This window comes from Antechinus flavipes, chromosome 1 (assembly GCF_016432865.1).
Source record: "Antechinus flavipes isolate AdamAnt ecotype Samford, QLD, Australia chromosome 1, AdamAnt_v2, whole genome shotgun sequence".
Taxonomy (NCBI): domain Eukaryota; kingdom Metazoa; phylum Chordata; class Mammalia; order Dasyuromorphia; family Dasyuridae; genus Antechinus; species Antechinus flavipes.
Genome location: NC_067398.1, coordinates 673,482,242 through 673,503,311, shown reverse-complemented (window position 1 = coordinate 673,503,311; position 21,070 = coordinate 673,482,242). Strand labels below are relative to the sequence as shown.

The 21,070-nt window shown below is 44.7% G+C and overlaps 2 protein-coding genes across 2 annotated transcripts in view; one reads left to right on the top strand and one right to left on the bottom strand.

The window, feature by feature from the left end:
• The window catches only part of ONECUT3 (one cut homeobox 3), a 56,089-nt gene extending 49,043 nt beyond the window's left edge, over positions 1 to 7,046 (top strand). The window contains exon 4 of the mRNA XM_051972269.1: positions 2,737 to 7,046. The gene's annotated coding sequence lies outside the window, so the exon portion shown is untranslated. The remainder of the gene's footprint in view (positions 1 to 2,736) is intronic.
• Positions 7,047 to 8,098: 1,052 nt separating this feature from the next.
• The window catches only part of ATP8B3 (ATPase phospholipid transporting 8B3), a 96,898-nt gene continuing 83,926 nt past the window's right edge, over positions 8,099 to 21,070 (bottom strand). The window contains exons 21-28 of the mRNA XM_051972268.1: positions 20,330 to 20,447; positions 19,334 to 19,616; positions 18,437 to 18,660; positions 14,071 to 14,154; positions 13,467 to 13,706; positions 11,596 to 11,734; positions 10,370 to 10,497; positions 8,099 to 9,692 (exon numbers count right to left, since the gene is read on the bottom strand). Coding sequence (XP_051828228.1) covers positions 9,465 to 9,692; positions 10,370 to 10,497; positions 11,596 to 11,734; positions 13,467 to 13,706; positions 14,071 to 14,154; positions 18,437 to 18,660; positions 19,334 to 19,616; positions 20,330 to 20,447 — 1,444 coding nt within the window. The 3' untranslated portion in view covers positions 8,099 to 9,464. The remainder of the gene's footprint in view (positions 9,693 to 10,369; positions 10,498 to 11,595; positions 11,735 to 13,466; positions 13,707 to 14,070; positions 14,155 to 18,436; positions 18,661 to 19,333; positions 19,617 to 20,329; positions 20,448 to 21,070) is intronic.

Genomic DNA, 21,070 nt, shown 5'->3' with positions numbered 1-21,070 from the left:
GGAAAGGTGGGAGAGAAGGGGTTGAAATGGAGGGAAAAGCTACTCAATCCACTTTGAGCTGTTCTCTCTCCTTCTCTGCACCGCCCCCCCCCCCTCCCCAAATATGATCTTGTCTTGTGGTGGCGACAAAGCTGCGCTCTGGTGGCCAGCATCACCTCTACGGGTTCAAGGGCTTTGAGGCCAGAAAGAGACTCCCCCCAACCCTATGTTTCCCCCACCCCCCTTTCCAGACCCAGGGAGGGGGTGCCCCAGCCCCAAACTCCCTGAGAATGCAAAAGACATTTCTAATGAGATCCTCCTGCCCTGTGCCCCCTTCCTTTTCCCCTTACTCCCCAAGGTTAAGGCTACCTCACTGCGTTCTCACTTCTGTGATTGGAGAAATCACGTCTGATACCAAAGATTTTGTTCCCCTCGAAGGAGCTGTGCTGGATAGACCTATTTCCCTCTGCCTTTGTAACAGATGCATCTATACCCCCTTCCTGGGGTCCTGTTTTGCCCTTAGGGCCCCTATTCCCAGAGAGAATGTGAGAGAGAGAGAGAGAGAGAGAGAGAGAGAGAGAGAGAGAGAGAGAGAGAGAGAGAGAGAGAGAGAGAGAGAGAGAGAGAGAGAGAGAGAGAGAGAGAGATGAGAAGCATGTTTGATTGAGTGCCTTCTTGTACCAAAGGTGTGTGTGTGGCCAATTCTTGACGTCTGTGTTTTTTCATCCTAATCGATTCACTGTTACCTCAGCTTTTTAAGCAAGCGGATTTGAGAGATGAACCTTTGGGTGTTGGGACAGAAAACAAAATTTCTCCCTTCTCATCCCTTCCCTTGCCACCAGCCAATCAATCAGTCCAAATCTCCCTACCCTATAAACTGGATTCTGGATCTCATTCCTTCCAACCTCCATCCCCAAGGGCCAGGTACCCAAGCCCAAACCATTTTCCCCTTCATAGTTCCATTTTGTCCTTCACAACCTACTTTCCCCATCCCTTTTAGCTAATGGGCATCCCTGAGGTTTAATGACCCCTAGGATTAGTTTAGTGGAGATAAGCCCTCTGCTGTGTGACATGGGCAACTTGCTTAATTTTTCTGAGCCTCATTGAAAATACCTTGTATTCTATAAAATGAGTTAACATATTCTGTTATGTTGTGAGATTAGAATAATCAAATAGGAAATTCAAAATGGAAATGTTTAGGGAAAACATTTTTAAAACAGTTAAGTGGTATTATATGGATCCCTTAAACACATGTATCCTAAATTTTAATTATTCAGAGGATAAATTTATCCTCTAGGCCCCTCTGCTCTCTCTTCCCTGCCTCCTTCAGCTTTTTTGGCCAAAATCTAAGCCAGAAAGAGATACTAGTTTCTTAAATGTAGTTCTTCCCTCAGCCTCTTATTTTTCAAATAGTATAATATTGGGCAAATCATTTCCCTCTCTGCATTTCATTTCTGTAAAATGAGAATATTGGTCTAGATGATTCCAGCTCTGATACTCTGTGTCCAAAACTTACTATGGTACTAAACATTCAATTAAAATGAAAAGAAATTAGGTTATATTAGCTAGATCCCTGAGCCAGCATGGTCAGGCTATCCAGTAATTAAACTGGGTCTACTTTTCCCGACATTTTGTGTGTTTTGAGGAAGTCTTTTCTCTTTATTTAAGGGAGGCAGTGAAATTGAAGGACACTGGTCACTTTATATTCAGTTTCACTCTTCAGTTTTTACTATTTGGGCCAGACCCCACTAGCACAAGACCTATATAGATCTTCCCTTTCTTCTTTATTCCTAATTCCATGTCCTTAATTCCATTAATAATATTATACCTATGGATTTGATCACCTTCGGATCCAGAATCCTCCCTGATGTCCTACTCTGTATTCTTCAAAAGACCAATTTCTTCTTCTGCCTCCCTAAATACTACTTCTTCCTTCTTCCCAATACCCAAATGGTTTGTGAGATACCAAAGACATTCTCCACACAAGGGAAAAAAGAAGTCCAGCACAGCTCCTCCAAGCCTTTGACAATTTTCTCTGAAATACCTCAAAATATTTAATGTATAGTTTATGTGATAAAAAAAAATTACTTAGCTAGTTTTTGGAATATGTGACCTGAAGCTTTATACTGTTAAATTATAATTTTGCAGATGGCATGTTCTTATTTCTTTGAAGAGTTAGGTGGGAGACATATTGAATGTTAACAGAGCGTAAGCTGGTTAATTGAAAATGAAGAGAGAGAAAGAGAGAGAGAGAGTGAGAGAGAGAGAGAGAGAATGAATGAGAGAGAGAGAGAGAGAGATTGATCAAGAGAAAGCAAGAGAGAAAGGACAGAAGGAGTTTACAGATTTCGTATTTAAACAAGTCCTTTAAAAGAGAGAGAGAGAGAGAAAGCAAGAGAGAAAGAAAGTATCTTTTTGTTTTCTGATGTGTTACTTTTTTTCTGAGTCACGTCTTTTGAGAGTATTTATTACTATTCTAAGTGTTCTGTGTTCAAATGTAATTTAAGAAAAAAAAGAAAAAAAGACAAAATGGAAATTTGATTTATGCATGACCAATGTACGCTTTCTTGAAACTAATGTAATAAAATTGTGCGGGTGGGGAGGGTGGGGGGAGGGGGGGTTGAGGGAACAATAATGTTCCGTCAGCAGAGGGTCTGGTTCTATGGAGGTTCCCATTTGGTGTCCCATCTTCGGAAGCTCCAAGTTCATGTTCCTTCCACGGAGGTTCCAAGCTCCAATGCCTGTTCCATCCAACAGAGGTTCCCATTCCACAGAGGTGCCGATTACGTGTTCCTTCCATGGAGGTTCCAAGTCCAAGCTCAACCAACAGAGATTCCAATTCTGTTTCACCCTGGATCCATCATGGACCGTGTTTCCCAAGTTACATGATTGCAAGCAAGTTGATGTATGGTTTTCCTCCCATTTTCTTTTTTTTTCCTTTTCCCTGTCTTATCAAATATGGTTGTCATAACAACCAGGGAAGTGGATGAAGTGGCCAGGAAGGACAGAAGGCAAGCTGGGGAGAAGGAAGAGTCTCTGGAGAGGAGTGGGAGGTGGGGTGGGGATGATCAGGTCAAGATCAAGCCATTTCATCCACCTCCCTGCCTCAGCTGCAGCCATGGCACTGTGCCCCCATGGAAGTCTCCACACTTTGGACTTGAGAACCAGGTCTGAGTTGGGTCATTTGTATGTATGTATTTACTACTTTACCTGTTGGACTGTGGTTGGTTTTTTCGCTTTATTATCAATTCACAAGTGTCTTGTTCCAAGGAGAGAGACAATCAGATAATTGGAGTCCTGTCACCCAGGAATGAGAGGAGGGTAGCCACAGCTGGAGTCATCTCCAGCCCAGCAAGATCTCTTCATGATTACTCTTCGTTCCTGTTATTTGGGATGTTCCACCTCATCCCACCCCTTCCTTCAAAACTTTGCCCTGGGATGGAGGTGTGGAGAGATGGAAAAGTTAGAATGTGACCTTTATTGGGAGCAAGTTATTCCCTCTTTTTCATCAGGGATATCCAGGCTCAGCCTGGCCCATTGCTCAAGGGGATGAAATTGGCCCAATGGATCTGAGACACTAGAGTGTGGGAAAAGAGACCAGCAGACTTAGTTCTACTAATGACTTACTGTGTGACGTTAGGTGAGTCATTTTCCCTAAAACTCAGCTTCATTTTCTTTACCCATAAAATTGAGGTGGAGATTAACCAGACAGTCTCAAAAGTTCCCCTTGTCTTCTTCCTGACTACCAGTCCCCTCAGTCTGGAAGACATCTCCAGGGGCTACTATGTCTTGCTCCCCCCCCCCCTTCCCCTCCCGGTTTCAAGTAGATACGTCCCCGGGTCTGAGCCGGGATCTTGAGGAATTCTAAGAGCTCCCTCCTTCATTACCCAGTTCCAGGATTTGGTTTTCCATCTCTTCCCAGCTCCCAAAAGTCACATTCTAGGAACAATATTCAGTTCCATCTGGGATAGAAAAAAAGTGGTTCCTAAGGCACTTCCCGCATCAGCCTGAGACAGCTTTGCCCAGATTCAGGCAGCCCATCACATTCTTTCTGCACTTTATGTCCTTCACAGCAATTTTTTTCCTATCCAAATTCTTAGGTGATTTTCAGTTGATAGAGAAATGTAGCTGAAAAGGTGACGTGATTCTCCCAAAGTAATATAGCCATTGAGAAGGGTCTTCTGCCCCCAGCCTCCCTCAGAGATTTGGAGAAAATGCCCACTTTTTCACCTTCTAAAACCCAATTTTGTTCCCTATAATTGAATCAAGAAAAACAAGATTTCACAAATCAGTATCCAGCCCTGGCCAAGTCTGACTTTCAGTAAGAAAATCTTGTCTTCATTAGGCTTTTCTCATCAGTACCTTCTTGGTCTGTTCTGGGGCAGCTTTGTGCAGCGCTGGGTGCTAATCCCACATTATGGTTGTGAGTCAATCACTAAACCGCTTTATGTAATTTAGTTCCTTCCTTTAAAATGAATGAGTTGGGTGCTATCCTAAAGGCCCAGAAGTGCAGAAGGAACTATCCCAGAATAAGAATGGGCTGCCTCAGGAGGAAGTAGGTGTTTCATCATGGCAGGTCTCTGATGGAATCGGAGGCCTATTTATCAAGGTTGTTGTATGTGGAGGGGGCAAGGCAAAGAGGTAGATCAAAGGACCTTTTAGGCTTTTCTTGGTTCTGACAGTGGCCTAAGAGGCCTTCCTTCGAGTAAGGAATTCCAAGGAATCTGGGCCTCAGTGAGCAGAGGGATAATCATCCCACTGGATGGGAGTGATCTATTGTCACCTTCCCCAATGCTCGGGGCCACCCAGCTCATCCTGATCTTGCTCTCTGCCCTCCTTGGAGTTTCTCAAGAGATGACCAGAACTTCTCTTTCCAAGGGCAACTGGAGGTGCTCCCTCCTCCCCTTCATCTCAGGCCAGAGACAAAGCAGTCCCTTTCTGAGGCAACAGGACCCTTCTGGCACTCCCACTATGTAGAGAGATCACAGAACTGGAAGCTGCTCTCTAGGGATATCTAATCTACAGGAATGCTTAGGAAATTCTGGCTGCATTTAATAGGATGGGGCCTAGGGAGCTCGAAGACCTTCCCTCTAGCTTCTGCTCTCCAAGCCTTTTTCCTTTGAGGCTCATTTCTTCTCCCCACTTCCCTTAATCCAGCCCTGGAGATCAACTTCATTCAGGATTTTAGGGATGATGAATTAAAAAAACAAGAGAACCCCATCAGTGGGGACTAAGTGCATATAAATGTAGGGTTGGAATGGAAGCAATCCTTAAGATGATCTCTTGTAAAAAAGGGAGAGAAAGGGGGAAAAGCCTTGTGAAAGGCCTTTCTGAAAACAAATCTTGAGTCTTTGCATAGTCACCTTCCCTAGGGGAAGGAATGGTTCATGAGTTCACAGCACAACTTCCAGGACATGAGCCCCCTCTCCAATAGGAAAGGAAGGACTTCTCTGGGGATGGAGACAGCATTGCTTCTCACTATCCTCAACCTGTCTACCTTTGGACCCCCCAGTTCTCCATGTGCCTGTGGCTCTTAACCAGCCAGAAAGCAAAGATTTTTCCTACTGGTTATGACAATCTTAGTATCCTTTTTCAGAGAGAGAGAGTTCTTAGTCCCCAAAGAAGGCTTTAGGGATTAGGGGAAACCCTTTGAGCTGGGTAATTCATTGAGGGCTGATTGCAAAGTACCCAGTTTCTAGGGAGAGAGGGCCAAGTTCTCAGAAGCTTTGGGTATGTTAAGTGCCAGGTGGGCAGAGAAAGAGAAAAAAACAGGGTGAGGGTTATTGCTGCCAACCTCCAGGACACCATGGAGAACATCCAGGGAAGACAAAGAGGCTGGCAGGGCCAGGACCCAGAAGAGAGTGGAAGTAACTCTTAGTGATACCCATCCCAGGGAGGTATGAAATGAGAGGCTGAGTGTTCAGGGCATTCCCGTCAGAATAGGAAATGGCTTTCAGGTTCAAAGCCCTTCTGCCCTGGCCCAAAGATCAACTCTGCTATTTAAGAGCTATCTGACCTTTGCCAAGATTCTTCCCCTTCTTGAACCTCAGTTTCCTCATCTGTAAAGCAGGAGAGGCAAAAGATCTTTAAGAGTCCTCTGCTAGCTCTAAATCTATGTTCCTTGGGATAACCCACCTTAGCCTAAAGTGAGGGAACATAGATAGGTGTCAGTTAAGAGAGACCTGCTCATTTTAGAAAATGAGGAAACAGCCCTAGAGAGGTTGGTTGCCCTAGGCCGAACAGTTAATGTTTGAGCCAGGATTCAAACTTGAGTCTTGTGAACAGTACAGTACTAGGTCCAATCTCTCAAAACTCCAGACCAATGGCTGGGAATCAGGTTATCAGCTCTGTCCTTCTCCTGAGTCATTTCCAGACTAAATAGCTGGATGGAAGGCAGCCAAGCTAGTAACCCAGCAAAGCACAAATTGGGGGGGGGGCAGGGATCAGGCCCTGGGGAGGCTGGATGGGCCTTCACCCTTTCCCAGGGAAACCCTATCTTTGAGCCACCACCTCCCCCAACTCCTTTTGGTTCCCATTTCTGAGGGAAGGATTAGCCTTTGGAATCAGAGCTGTCCACCCTCCCAGATAATCTTAGTTCACTCAGACCCTAACTCCACCAGGGGAATGTGGGTAAATTTTTATTCCTGGAAACTGGAATCCCAGCTATGTCAGAAGGAGCCCAGGGGCAGGGGCTTCTCATTTGGAGTCAGTGGATATTGGGTTTAGGATTCCTGCTCTACCACATACTACCTACATGACCTCAGGCAAGTGACTTCATCAGTCTAATAGGGTGCTGGGCTAGCTGGCCTCTGACAACCCTGACAGCTCTGGATCCTGTGACAAGGGAGGGACAGCAGATGGAGCTGGGGAGAAACATGGAGCCAGCCCCATTTCTAGAGAAGAAAACTAGGTCCCTCTTTCCCCAACCCTGGGTGACAGGCTTAAATTTTTTTAAAAAGAAAAAAAAACACAAACAACTGTCCTCGGTGGGTTCATTTTTGCTGTTCACTGCTCTGTTGGGTTTTGTCATTTCTGTTTTCTTCAATAAATTATTTTCTAGTCACTCACCCTGGTGTCTGGATGTTGGCTAGGTTGGATAAGGTGAGGAAGAGGTATCCCCCATCCCTGAATGAAAACAGAGAAGCCCCCAAATGGAAGGAGCCTGAGGGGGGCTTTCTCCTCCAGGGGAGGTGATCAGGATGGGATGGACTCAACATGAAAAGGGGAGAGCTCTTCTCGAGCTAGCATCAGACATGACTAGCTGAGAGGCAAGGTTATATGTCCCCTATAAAAGATGTGCTTTGATGAAGATCGTTGCTAAGTCCTTTTTAGGACTAATCCTGATATGAAGTGCTCTTTCCCTCTTTAGAGAGGCTTCCCTTTAATTGCATCTTTCTCCTAATTATAGCTAACTCTAGTCAGTCTGTTACACTTCTCTATAGATTTCCCTTGCCAGTCCATGGTGTACTTACATCTCATGGCATATTATTTTAATGGATTCTTCCAAATGCCTTTGCTAACCCTATTGCTCTCCCAAATTTATTTCATATTTACCACTCCTGGTACCTATTTTACCTTTTAATTTTGTCTGTAACCTCTTCTCATAAATAAATGTACCTCTTGACAAAATAATAATAATAACTAGCTAGAAGGTTAGAAGTGAGCTGTACTTAGAAATGTCCCTGGAGTCTAACGGAAAGCTCTGTGGACTTAAGAGATTTGGTGTCCAAATCTGGCCACCAATAAGCCAGGTTGTCACTTCAACTGTCTGAGCCCATTGCCTCTCTTGTATAATGAGGATAATAATGTTCTGGCTTCCCATCTCACAGGGCTCCTGTGAAGAAGGGATTTATAAACCAGCCAGCATTTCTTAGCCAAGGCCCTGATGGAGCACCAAGAATGACATTGCCTTCAGTGGGATTCCTTTCCATTCATCTGACTCTAATGATCTCTCCATCCCACCCCCAGGGGAAATGAGAGAGTTTTGTTCTCCATGGTCCTAGGTCCCAGAGGTCACTTCTTCGGGTTCCCATGGCAGGAGAGGTAGTCTCTCACACTAGGTTCAATTCTTCCTTGGTGAGTCCCCCATTCCTTGAGCCCAAAGAATCACTAGCTGCTGTTTGACATTTGCCGCATTGTACTTTAATCTCCAGCTTAAAGACCCTCCATCCCTGGGGCCCTGAACCTGAGGACACCCAAGCCCTGGCCTTCTAGGGCTTTTCCAGGTAGGTATGTGGCACTAAGAAGGGAGTTGAGGAGAAAAGGCAGCTGTCCAGTAAAGTCCTGAGAGCCTCCCATGGTGATCAGGATTGAGGCAAGGAGTAGGGCCTCGTAGGCTGACATATCCAATTTCAGTAGACTCTGTCACTGAGAGAAAAGGTCGCATGGTTTTGGCGTCTGATGATCTGGATTAAAATTCTAACTCTGACACTAATTCGTTGTTTCTTTCTGCGCGTCAGCTTCCCCATAGGAAAAATGAAGTGGACTAAGATAACCACCCCCAAATCCTTTCCGGGTCCAAATTCTGTGGTATTCAAGAGCTTGGACAGAGAGAGGGGTCATTCTGCTATGTCATAACAGCATCAACTTTGGGCAGGAAGGGGACCCTCAGAAGCCATTTGCTGCAAACTTCTCAATTTCCAGATAAGGAAACTGAGGGAAGGGAAGTAACAGGGTCCTCAGGTGGCCGAAGTAGGAACTATAATCCAGACCCCTCCCAAAGCCAAGGCTCTTTTCCTATACTATGAGGGAAGAGTACTATAGCAAAAGACTCCCTCAAATCCTGAAAGATCTGAATTCTCCTTGCAGTTGTGTGTCTGAATAAAGCTCTTTTGACTTCTGGAGTCTGTTTCCTCATCTGCAACTGGAAATGCTTAAGTGTTTTTCCAACACTTAATTCTTACTTTATGTTGGAGTAGCCTGCTACCCTCCTAAAAAAAGGCCATATGGGCAGCATTCCTGGTTCCTCCCTGATCTTCAGGATTCTCTTCTATCTGGATAGCAGTCTGCCATAGATCCCCTAAGGACAAAGGTAAATGGAGCAAGGGGACCCATCCCACTCCTCCAAAGGAGACTACCAGGTACAAAAGTGAGATAAAGTTTAAACCAGAGGGAAGTGGAAAATCCCTCCCTGCTCCCACGTCCGAGAGAAGTTATGAAATGGGGCTTTGGCCAAAGCCAGTCATCTTGGCAACCATCGAACTGGCACTGGAGACAGGGGCTAGACCGAGGGTAGGCCACAAAAAGAGGCTTTTGTAGGACTGTACCCTCTTCCCCCTTTAGGCTTCGAGGTATTCTTTCACCTTCTTGCCATTCCCCATGTTGCCAAGAGAGGTCACTGTTGTATTAAGAGCAATAAAGCAGTAGTTTTGTGGTGGGGCCATCCCCCCCAAAACCTTTTTTTTTGAATGGGGGATTCTTAAAAGCATCCCAGAGTTGGTAGGCTGAAAAGTCTTATATAAAACACGAGGGGAGCAGAATGGGTGTCAGGGTGATTCTTTGACTTTTATGTTTGTCCGTGGGTGAGGTGAGGGGTCCTGTTTGGGGTGGGGTTCTTGAGGGGTCTTGCCACAAATGCTGGCTCCCCGAACGATGAGATCGGCGTAGCCCTCCTTGTGGGAGAAGGCATAGCTAGAGCGGCGGACCGAGTTCCTCTGGAAGTGGCTCTTGAGTTCCACTGTGCTGACTTTCACTCGAGTGTCTTGGTAAGATTTCTATGCCGGAGGAAAATGAGAAGCTCTCAGAAGCTGGGAAGCACAGAGGAAGCAGGGGCTTGGAAGTACAAGGGGAGCAGGGGCCAAGGAATTCATTAGAAAGAGAGGCAAGGATGCTTTTGATGAATAAGGGACCTTGTTCATCCATGCCTTAGGACCAGAAGCCACCAGTCTCATTTCCAGAAAGAGCCTCCCACCCACCCAAGTCCTCCCAGTTTCCCAGGAAGGATGAGAAGGATGAGTTAGGTGAGTAGAGTAGTAAAGGAAACTTAGACTGAGGAAGAATATACCCAAGTTCTGATCCTCCCCTGATACCAACTATATGACCCAGTATATTGCTTTCTCTACCTCAGATTATCTGTCTACAAAAATAATCCCTGGAGCACTGAGCTCACAGGCCAACAAAGTTACATGGCTTAAGACAACCAAAGCCAAACAACTAATAACTATCCCAGCTAGGATTTAGTAACATGATTTGGAAGATTCAACTAGATAATATCTGGGAAAATGCTTTGGAAAGTTAGAAATCCAAGAAGGTGTGTGTATGGGGGAAGGGGAGCCTCTTTACTCTTAGGTTCTCAGTTATTCTCTCACTCCCCCCAAAATGGGGAGAATTATCCACAATGAGAAAAAAAATTCTCTGCTTATTTTGGAATCACTATGGGTGACTAATTTACCCCAGGTTCAGGCTCAGCAGTGATGTGGCACAGGAGACGGACAGCCAGGGAGGGCATGGTGTTTATGACCACAGTCAGCAGTACCACCAGCAGGATATATGGTTCTGTCAGGGCATTTTGGTTGGCATCTAGGGGACAGAAAAAAACGAGCCCAAGTCAGTGCCAAAAACTGAGTTTCAAGAGGGGACAATCTGGCCCTTGGCCCTGAGGATGTTTCTCTTAAAGGGAGGGGGAAATCATTCTACATTCCAACTCATCTCTTCCTCTCGCCTTCCTCCCCTCCCCATCCCATCCCAGGAGAAAGAGGTCACTAGAAAGGAAGGGAAGGGAAAAGAGGCAAAAAGGAAGAATGAAGAAAGAAAGGGGAAGAAGAGAGGGAGACAGGAAAGAAGAAGAGAGAAAAAAGAAGAAGAAAGGGAGAGAAACAAGATAATAGGAGAAGAAATGGAGGAGAAGAGGAAAAATGAAAGAGAAAGGAAAAAGAGGAAGGAAGTGAAATAAAAGAGGAAGAAAAAGGAGAAAAAAGAAAGGGAGAAAGACAAGGAAAGATAATGGAAGAAGAAATAGAGGGGGAAAGAAAAACAAAAGAGGAAGGGACTTAGAAGAGGAAGAAGAAAGAAAAAATAAGAAAGGGAGAGAGAAGGAAAGATAATGGTGGAAAAATAGAGAGGGAGGAAGAAAAATGAAAGAGGAAGGAAGAGAGATAAAAGAGGAAGAAGAAGAGAGAAAATAGAAGAAAGGGAGAGAGACAAGGAAAGACAATGGGAGAATAGAGGGGGAGGAAGAAAAATGAAAGAGGGAGGAAAAAGAGGAAGATAAATAAAAAAGGAAGAAGAAAGAAAAAGAAGAGATGAAGGAGGGAGAGAGATTGAAAAAGAAAAGGAGACACACAGAAGAAAGATAGAGGGAGAAAAACACCCAGAAAGAGATAGGAAGGAAGAGAAAAGAGATAAAGGAGGAAGAGATAGACTGAAAAAGGAAAGGGAAGAGACAGACTCACAGAAAAAGAGAGGGAGAAAGATACCCAGAAAGAGAAAGAGAAGACAAAAACAAAGGGGGGGGTGGGGTGGGAAGGAGAAATAGAAGGAAAGAAGAGGAAAGAGACTCCTCTCTTCTTGATCTTGGTACTCGACCTCTGAGCAATAGGTACCTAGGAATCTCTTCCCCTTCCCCTCCCCCCCCCCCCAGGTCAAGACCTTAGTGAGGGACAGTGGAACAGCTCTTACAAGGAAATCGGAAAACGGTGGGGGCCACTCGGAAGGCAGTGAAGTTCTGAGTGAGGAAAGACATCAAACAGTAGAGGACCACACTGGAAGAAACTGCCACGATGGACAGGATGGTCCAGAACTTGATTTGCATGGCAATCTGACGGGAGAAGAAGCCATTAATCCTTGGGGGTCTTAGAATAGCCTTGGAGAAACAATCTCCTGTGCATGTGGCTTATATAGTATCTAGCAGACTGACAGAGTCTTTGCAAAACAAGGGTAAGAATTTTTTTAGCCCTCTGTATTTCAGCAGATATGGGGTTCTCTAGCCTGGGGAGGAGGTGGAGAGGGGCTTCCATTCCAAAGAGGAACCGCTGAGGGAACTGGGACTATCAACCTGTTCCTGCTTTCTTTGATCAGGTTTTTTGCTACCTTTCAAGTAATATAGAAACTACGCCCCCTTCATATAATCTTGGTTCCAGCCCAATTAAATGGATCCTCTGAAGTGGTTGCACACGTAAAAATTTTCACTATTTAAAGTTATAATTACACAAAATATGGTATTTGGTTCCATCTCATGGAAATATGTGGTGCAAATTCAAACAATTCAGCTACTTCAGGGGATTCATTGTTGACACTAATCAGGAGCTAACTCTCAATCCTCCATTTTCCTCCTGCCCTCTCCTGCTTCCTTGATTTTGCTTTCACCATCCCTCACAACCGAAATACTCTCCATTCTCTCCTCCATTTCCTTCTAATGAATACCTTCCTTTCCTTCAAGATCTAACTCCAATGCCCAAAGTTTCCCCAGATGTCACCACTTCTGAATTCTCCAGATGAAAATTAGACAATCTAGGCAGTCTTCCCCCCCTAAAAAAATACCTCTCTCCAATACTACAAAACCTGCCAAGAGATCTTTTGCTTGAAGACCTGCAATACTATCAAGGCATCTTTTAGATGGTTCTAATGTCTGTCTAAATCTACTTCTTTGCAATTTGTACCCCTTGCTTCTCCTCCTGTCATCTGGGACCAAACCAAACCAATCTAATTGCTCTTCCATGTGACTTGTCCTTCAGATACTAAAAACAATTCTCTTGTACTCCTTGAGTCCTCTCTACTCCAGGTAAAAAGGCCCTGAACCAAGATTTAGGGCTAGAGTTGCTTTTTTGAACCTAAAATTTTTTCATTTATTCCTCCTGAATTTAATTACATTAGATCTGGAAAAAAAAAAAATTAGATCTAGTCTCTCAAGATCTTACTGGATCCTGACTTTATTATCCATTGTGTTAGCTTCCTCTGCTAACATTTAAGGTTGAAACAAATTTGTAAAAGTGTCATATATCCCTTTTCCCAAATCATTGATAAAAAAATGATCTTTGTCTCTTTCAAATTTACTGTAGCAACTTGCTTGGTTCTGTCCTCTTGAATGATCTTGCCACTCCTTTGGATCAGATTTATTTGTATATGTATCTCCCCTTCCCCCTTAGACTGTAAGATACTTAAAAGTAGAATCTAAACTAAATCTCTAGCATTTAGCACAATGTCTGTAAATACCATCCAGGCTCAACAGCTATTGGATGGATGGATGGATGGATGGCTAGATGAATGCATGGATGGATGGATGGATGTAGAGAGAAGAGGACACCTCTGAGGAACATACATGATAAGGAAGGGGAGAGTATAACTGTGTCCTTCCCTGACCTGTGAGACTTAACACTTGTTAAAAATTTTATAGTGGGGTGGTTGGATTACATGACCACTAAAGCTCTTCCAATTCCCAAATTCTGTGGAGAAAGTGGGACCAGGATTGAGGGTTGGAATTGTGAGCAAGATGGAGATCTGGTGAGCTACTTTGAGATACCACCCCCAATAAAGCAGAGAGAAGGGCTCACCTCAGCAATGACCGAGAGTAGGGCAGATGTGGCCACAGTGATAGCAAAGGACTGATAATCACAGATGCCTCCAGGCCCCGCTATGTCATCAAAGGCCCACAGAGCCACATAGAAATTCACCAGTGATGTGGCAGTGCCGTGGGCCAGGGCCACAAAGAAGACCCAGTAGTTGAAAAGTTGGTCCTTCTGCCCCACACTGTAGAGCTCAGGGAACTCCAAGCACTTCTTAGCACTCATGTCCTTGGAAAGGGAGGTGAAGAAGCTTTTTATTCTCAGTACTAGATGGAGCCCCCCTCCAGGACTAGGACCCATGAATGTTGGACATCGAAGGATCTGTTTAGTAGCAACTTACAAAAGGTTAACTCCTAGAAATAGGCTAAGACAGCAGCAGCAACTCTGGTAAAGAACAATTGGGGACCACCCTCCCTATCACTTTACATTGTGCTGGAATTGGGCTGATTTGTCTGGGACTCCTTTTACCCCTGACACTAACTTTAAGCAGAAAACCCATGTGGAATCTTCTTGCTAATATCCATCCCTTTTCCATGGATCCCCTGAGACCCTAAGGGTAGAGAGGAGAGTGTCTGGAGTGAGAAGGGTTTACCTGTTCTAGAAGACCCATGGAGAGCACAGGATAAGCTGTATAGAAGATATTGTAGAGAGCCAGGAACCAACCCTCATATAGTGGCTGCAGAAGGAGAAAGAAAGTTAGCACAACAAGGAACAAGCAGAGAAGTCAAAGAGAAAAGATGGAGGAGGGAAGAAGGGAAAAGGAGGTGGGGGGGGTATCATTAAATATATTCAATATACGCAATATAAAAATATTTAATAAACACTTAAACATATTCCAAATTGTTCATTCTGCTGAGAGTTGACATTCATGAATAGAAAGCCAGTAGCAACTGATGTTATTCTTTTTGCTTAAATTGACAAGTCTTATTTATGCTAAAAAAAACAAAAGCCTCCAAATTTTTACTCCAAGCTGACTTAGAATCCTAGAGCTATGTACTTTGCTTCTAAATTTGCTTTGCAAATGGATCAGATTAGAAAAGGAATGTCCTAATGGGCAGCTATCTAAGGATAAGATCTTGGTTGAAGACACAGTTGATTACAGATAAAAATGTTTCTCATTTTATCTTACATCTTTATAACTTCAAAGGTTGGTTCTAAAGACAGCTTGAAGAACAATTCACCAAAGTAGAGGAAGATATATAAGTTCTTGGAAAGATTCTAGAATGTGTTATTAAAGGGATGATTTTTGAACACTTGAAAAAGGAAGCAACCATCATGATCCAGCATAGGCTCATCAAGAGCGAATCATGGAAGAAAAAACTCCTTGTTGTTCTGGTGCTGGTACATCAGAAAAAGCCTCTGGATCCTTGGATTTCAGGAAAGAATTAAGGGATTTTTTTCATGATCTCTTTTTGGACAAGCTGGGCTAATTGATAATATATTTAGGACTTAGACCAGAGCTCCAAAATGATATTTAATGTGTCAGTGTCAAACTGGAGGAAAACTGTCTCTTAGAATGAGCAGCCAACATAAGAAATTATTCTTGGTCCCATCCTATTCAATTTTAGCAATGACTTGGATAAAAGAAAAAATAGAATGCTTTTTAAGTTTGGAGGTGACACAAAACTGGGAGGGGTTGCTATCATGATCAGTGTCAGAGTCTGGATCCAAACAAGTTTTAACAGATCAGAACAATGGGTCAAGATCTAATAAAATCCCAGTCTTGGGTCCTGAATGGCCATATCACAAATATATGATAAGAGAGTCATGCTGAACAGATCACTTGAGGGTAAGTCTAGGGATGTTAGTGATGAATGAATGTTAGGGATGAATGAATGAATGGTGTGCTAAGGCAATCAAATAAGCTTTGTGGCCCTAAGATACACTGAGAGGCATGGAGTCCAGATGAAAGAATGTAAGTCCAGGAAGTCAGAAAGTTCAGAAAAAAAAGTATCACATCTTTCATTCTGGATATGATACTCTGTCCTAAGTATTTATGCTGCTTAGTTCTGGGTGCCAAATTTTAAAAAGGACATTGATAAAGGTGAACAGGTCCAAAAGAACGCCAAAATTGGAAAAGGCACTGAAGACCAAGCCCTATAAGACACAGTTAAAGGAAATAAGAATAATGTCATAAAACTTGCCTTCTCAGTGGAAAGAGAAGGGGCTAAAGAGGGAGAGAGAATTTGGAACTCAAAACAATTGAAAAGAAATAAATTTCTTTAAAAAGAAAATGAGTATGTTTAGCTAGAAGAGCTGGATGGAGAAATGGGAAGGATGTACAAGATGGCTGTTTTCAAATATTTAAAGGACTATTTATAGTTTGGGGCAAGTAGATGGCACTGTGGAGAGAGTGCTGGGCTTGGAATCAGGAAGACTCATTTTTATGAATTGAAATCTGACCTCAGATACCAGCTGTGTGATAGGCAAGCCACTTAAACCCGCTCCAATTTCCCCATCTGTAGAATGAGATGGAGAAGGAAACAGCAAACCACTCCAGTATGAAGAGTCAAATCCAACTGAACAACAATAACTAAACTTTATCCCCAAAGGGCAATGTAAGCAGGAATTGGTATAAGAGAAATTCTTCCTAACAATGAAAGTTATCCCAAAGTAATAGTGTGATGTAATGGAAAAGGATCTGAGTTCCAATCCTAATTCTGCCACTTAATCACCTATGTAATTTTGGGTATGTTACCTTACCCCTAGGGCATCAGTGTCCACTTCTATTAAATAGATTGAACTTAATGACCTCCGAGATCATGCTCAGCTCTAAATCTATGATCTTATGAATTGATCTGAGCAAGCTTAAAAGAGAAAGAGTCCTTATCAAGAGTGTAGATGTTTATGGAATATTATTGTTCTCTGGGAAATGATGAGCAGGATGCTCTCAGAAAAAACCTGGAAAGTCCTCCATAAGCTCAAGCAAAGTGAAATGTGCTGTATACAAAGTAATAGCAATGCTCTGGGATGGTCAATTGTAAAGGACTTTGCTATTCTCAGCAGTACAATGATCCAGAACTACTCTGAAGGACTTATGATGAAAAATCCTATTCAGACCCAGAGGAGAAACTGTATCTGAATACAGATTGAAGCACTCTCCCTCTCCCTCTTCTTGTCCCTCCTCTCCCTCTCTCCCTCTCCCTGTTCCTTTCTCCCTCTTCCTCTTCCCCTCTCCTTCTTCCTCACTCTGTCTATCTGTCTCTCCCTGCCCCACCTTTTAACTTTATTTTTCTTGAGAATTTTTAAAATTAGGATAAGAAGTCTATGTTTTCTTTCACAACATGACTTTTATAGAAATGTTTTGTATAATTTCACATGTGGTTTCTTAATGAAGGCTGGGGTTAGGGGTAAGGGAGAAAATCTAAAACTCAAAAGTTAAAAAAAATGTAAATGTAACTGGAGGGGGCGGGAAGGATAGTAAATAGCTTCAAAGGAACACATCCAGTTTTGCTGATGATAGACTTTGCATCCAGCTTTCAAATGATGCACAGCTGCTTCTCACCAAGAAAAGAGATCACTAGAGTAGGATTTTTTCCCTTTTGGTCTATTTTTTTTTTTTTTTTTTTGCCTAACATGACAAATATGGAAATATGTTTAAAAAGATCACACATGTTTAATCACATTACTTGCTATCTTGGGGAAGGGGGAGGTAAGGGAGGGAGGAGAAAACTTGGATCACAAAATCTTACAAAAATGAATGTTGAAAACTATCTTTACATATATTTGGAAACAAAGTACTATTAGGGAAAATTAAAAATTAATTCTTAAATCACAACATTCACATGAATGGAGTAAACACATGAAGGAAATGATAGAGGAGTTGAGGAAGGTTATCATGGTACACAGGGAAGAACAGCCATTCAAAGACACAAGTTCGAATTCTGGCTCTCCTGTTTGCAACCTGGATGACCCTCAGCCAGGTCAAATTTTTTTTTCTGGAACTCTGTCTCATTTGTGAAATGACAGTCATGATCCCATTGGTCGCTTTCAGTTCTCCTTAACTTGGCCAACTTAAGTTGGCATGGTCACACCACAACAGAAGTATACTTTGAAAGTTAAAAAAAGGTTCTAAAAGACTCCTTGACCTAAAATCAAGAATAATTAAAGCACTTAGAAGAGATGCTGAAAGCAGGAGGAGGGGGGACTGGATATCTGAAGGACTATTTAGTTCACTTACAAAAGACAAAGAAGGTGGGGATGGGGAACCTGTCTTGTTATTAAAAATTATAGAATAATGGCAAACATTATAGAGAGGGGAGATGGAGAAAGAGAGGATGGAAAAAGTGGACAGAGAACTGGCCCTGAAGTCAGGAGGACATGAGTTCAAATCCGGCCTCAGGCACTTAACACTTCCTGGCTGGGTGACCCTGGGCAAGTCACTTAAGCCCAATTGTCTGGGAGGGGGAGGGGGAGAGGAGGGGATAAAAAAAAGGAAATGAAAGCAATAAGAGAGAAGGGAGAAGAAAGGGGTAGAGACACTGCTGGGGCGTGGGATCTACAAGGGCTGGGACTGTCCCGACTCTGGCCACTTCTGTTTTCCAGGACCTGAGCATGGTGTCCTAAGGAACTAAGTCACGGGTTCTTCTCTGTTAGATCCAAGGTGAAGCGGCTTCTCCCCAGCCCTTCTGGGTTGTCTGAGAGGACAGGGATACAGGGGTGAAGCTGCTAGAGAAGGGAACAGATTCAGAGCTAGCGGCTCCAGCTATTTGTTGCCTTAAGTCAAACAGTTTCTCTCTCAGGGACTTTATCGTCCCCTCTATAAAATGGGAGGGAGGGACTAGCGCATCACTGAAACTTCACGTACTAGATGTTCCTCAAGATACTGGATGCCTGAGCTCGCCTTCTGGGTGGAGAACTAAAATCCCAGGGCAGGGGAGGAAGAAATGGGGGGGGGGGAGAGTAGGAAGAGAGCAGGAAAGATGACCCACAGGGTTGCCTCCCATCCCCCCATGCACCTGAGCCGAGAAGCCGCTGTAGAAAGCGAACCAGATCTGGACCATCATGCTGGCAAAGGTCTTGTAGAAAAAGTAGCGGAGAAACTTGGAAATGCGCAGGTAAGACCAGCGGCCGTGCACCAGAAGCAGCCGCTGCAGGTAGCAGAACTGGGCCAGGGCGTAGTCGCTGCACTGGACCGCTTGCATGCCCTCCTGCCCACTGATCCCCACCCCGATGTCAGCCGCTGTCCGATACAGAAAAAGCATCAGCGGGGAAGGGGGGGGAGACCCACCCCAATGACCACAGCTGGAGTCCCCACTCCTCTCCCCCTTCCCCAGGACCTCCTCCTCCTCTCACCTAAAACTCGTGCATCCATCTCTCTAGCTCTGCCAGCTACTCACAAACCAGCTTTGCTCGGGCCAGCCGACCCCTGCCCATCAGCAGCATCAGCGTTCACTAGCCTCTATACCATTCCTGAAGGTTTGCCTATATTATGTCACCTGATTTGATCTTTACAACAACCCTAGAAGTGAGATGCCGTTATCCCCATTTCACAGATTAATCAGATGAGGAAAATGAGGCATACAGGTTAAGTGACTTGTCCAGAGTCATATAAGGAGTAAAAATGCCCAGGGAGTATTCAAACTCAGGTCCTCATCCATGAGGTGCCCTAGGCAATAGCTAGAGTCTCCTCCACCTTGAGCCCCGGCTGGAACCCGGGACCACTGGTAGCAACCATCTCTTCCCTCTCTTCCCTCTTCCAACTTCACAGCAAGGATGCAAAGACCACCTGCACTCAGTCTCCCCACTGAAAGCCCCACCTGGGACTGCAGGCCCCAGGGCTCCTCAAGGCTCAGCGGCTGCCCTTGACCCCCTCCCCCACCATTCCAAAGCTCCCCGACCGTCCGGCCGCTCACTCTTGATCATGTTGACGTCATTGGCGCCATCCCCGATGGCCAGCGTGATCACTCGCTGGTACTTCTTGACCAGCTGGACGATAAGGGCCTTCTGCTTGGGGGTCACCCGGCAGCAGATGACAGCCTGGCACTGGGAGGCCAGGTCCACGAAGGCTCGCTCGCGCCGGCTCGCCGGGTCCTCCTGGGAGTGCTGGACCCCCCTGGGCCTGACCAGGCGAGCCAGCCAGCTGTGCTTCCTAGTGGTCTGGGGCTGCTCCTCCCCGGCCCGGAGCAGCAGCTTGTCCTGGAGGGAGCCGAGAGAGGGGGCGCCTGCCATCACCAGCCGGCTTTGGTCCAGCCAGCTGCCCGCTCTGGGCCCCGGAGTCCTACGCAGGACAGACGCGAAATGGCTCCTCCCGGATAGAGGGGCCGGTGGAACAAGTCCCGGCACTGAGGACTCACACTGTCCCATGCTACTCATATTGTGTACAAAGGAAGACGGGGTGGAGGAGAGTATCTGCCCTCCCAGTCTGTACTTGCCCACTCCCGGACACCCAATAAACTCGGACAGTTGTGCGGTTCTAAATTTGGAGGGGAAAATTTGGAACACAGAGTTTTTCAAGGATCAGTGTTGGAAAAGTAATCATGCATGTGTTTTGAAAATGAAAGCTTTAATAAAAAAAGAAAATTAACTTTAAAAATTACATATAACTATGGAGACATATAGGATCATAGATCTAGTAGAAATCCAAAGAAGCTCCTCATTTTACAGATAAGGAAACTGAGGCTTGAGAGCCCAAGCATTTCACTAAAAGGTCTGTGGGTAGTAAGGCAAAGGCAAAATTTGAACCCAGGGCTTCCTTCCGCTGTCTCACATGCCATTTTGTTCATTGCTAAGTGCTCTTTGCCCCAGGTTTCTCTGCTATAGCTTGAGGGCTTTAAAGCAGGGAATGGATGGTCCCTTGGACTTCCTATTCCCAGAATCTTTCATGATGGGAAATGGGGATTGACACTTACCAAGAAGTCTCCAGTGACCACCAGGGCCATCTTGCTCTGTTGTTTCGGGAGCCTTGGACCAGAGTCTTGGGCACCTCTCAGGTTGTTGTTGCTCTCCCAATATGCCTCAAGCATTCCACTGCAGGGACAGATTGAACTCCCTTCCTCACCAGGCAAATGGGACTGAATCATCCCAGACAGTACCAGATACAGCCAGCATCAGAGGCCCAGACACAACTACAGCCCCTTCCCACCCAAAAATATCATGGCCTCAAAATTCTGGGGAAGCCCATTGTTCATTGGATGGTCACATTTCTCTGCTGTAAAATGAGAGATTGGAGTAAAAAATTGTCTCTAAGGTAGTCCTCCCAGCCCCAACATTCTATGTTCTAAGGGCCCCCCAGTCCTGACATCCTGGGTTATAAAAGCCCTCCCAGCCCCAATATTCTATGTTCTAAGGGCCCCTCAGCCCTGACATCCTGGGTTATAAAGGCCCTCCCAGTCCCAATATTCTATGTTCTAAGGGTCCCCCCTTCTCTGATATCCTGGGTTCTAAGGGTCCTCCCAGCTCTGACATCCTGGCTTCTAAGTCCTTTTTTTCAGCTCTGACATTTTCTTCTAATTTCCCTTCCAGCTGTGACCTTCTGTGTTCTAAGCCCTCCGAGTAATGACACTCTCTGTTCTAAGCCCCTTCCAGCTTGGACATTCCAGTTCTAACAGTCTCTAGGTTCTAGGGTCCCTCTCAGCCCAGGCATTCTATGA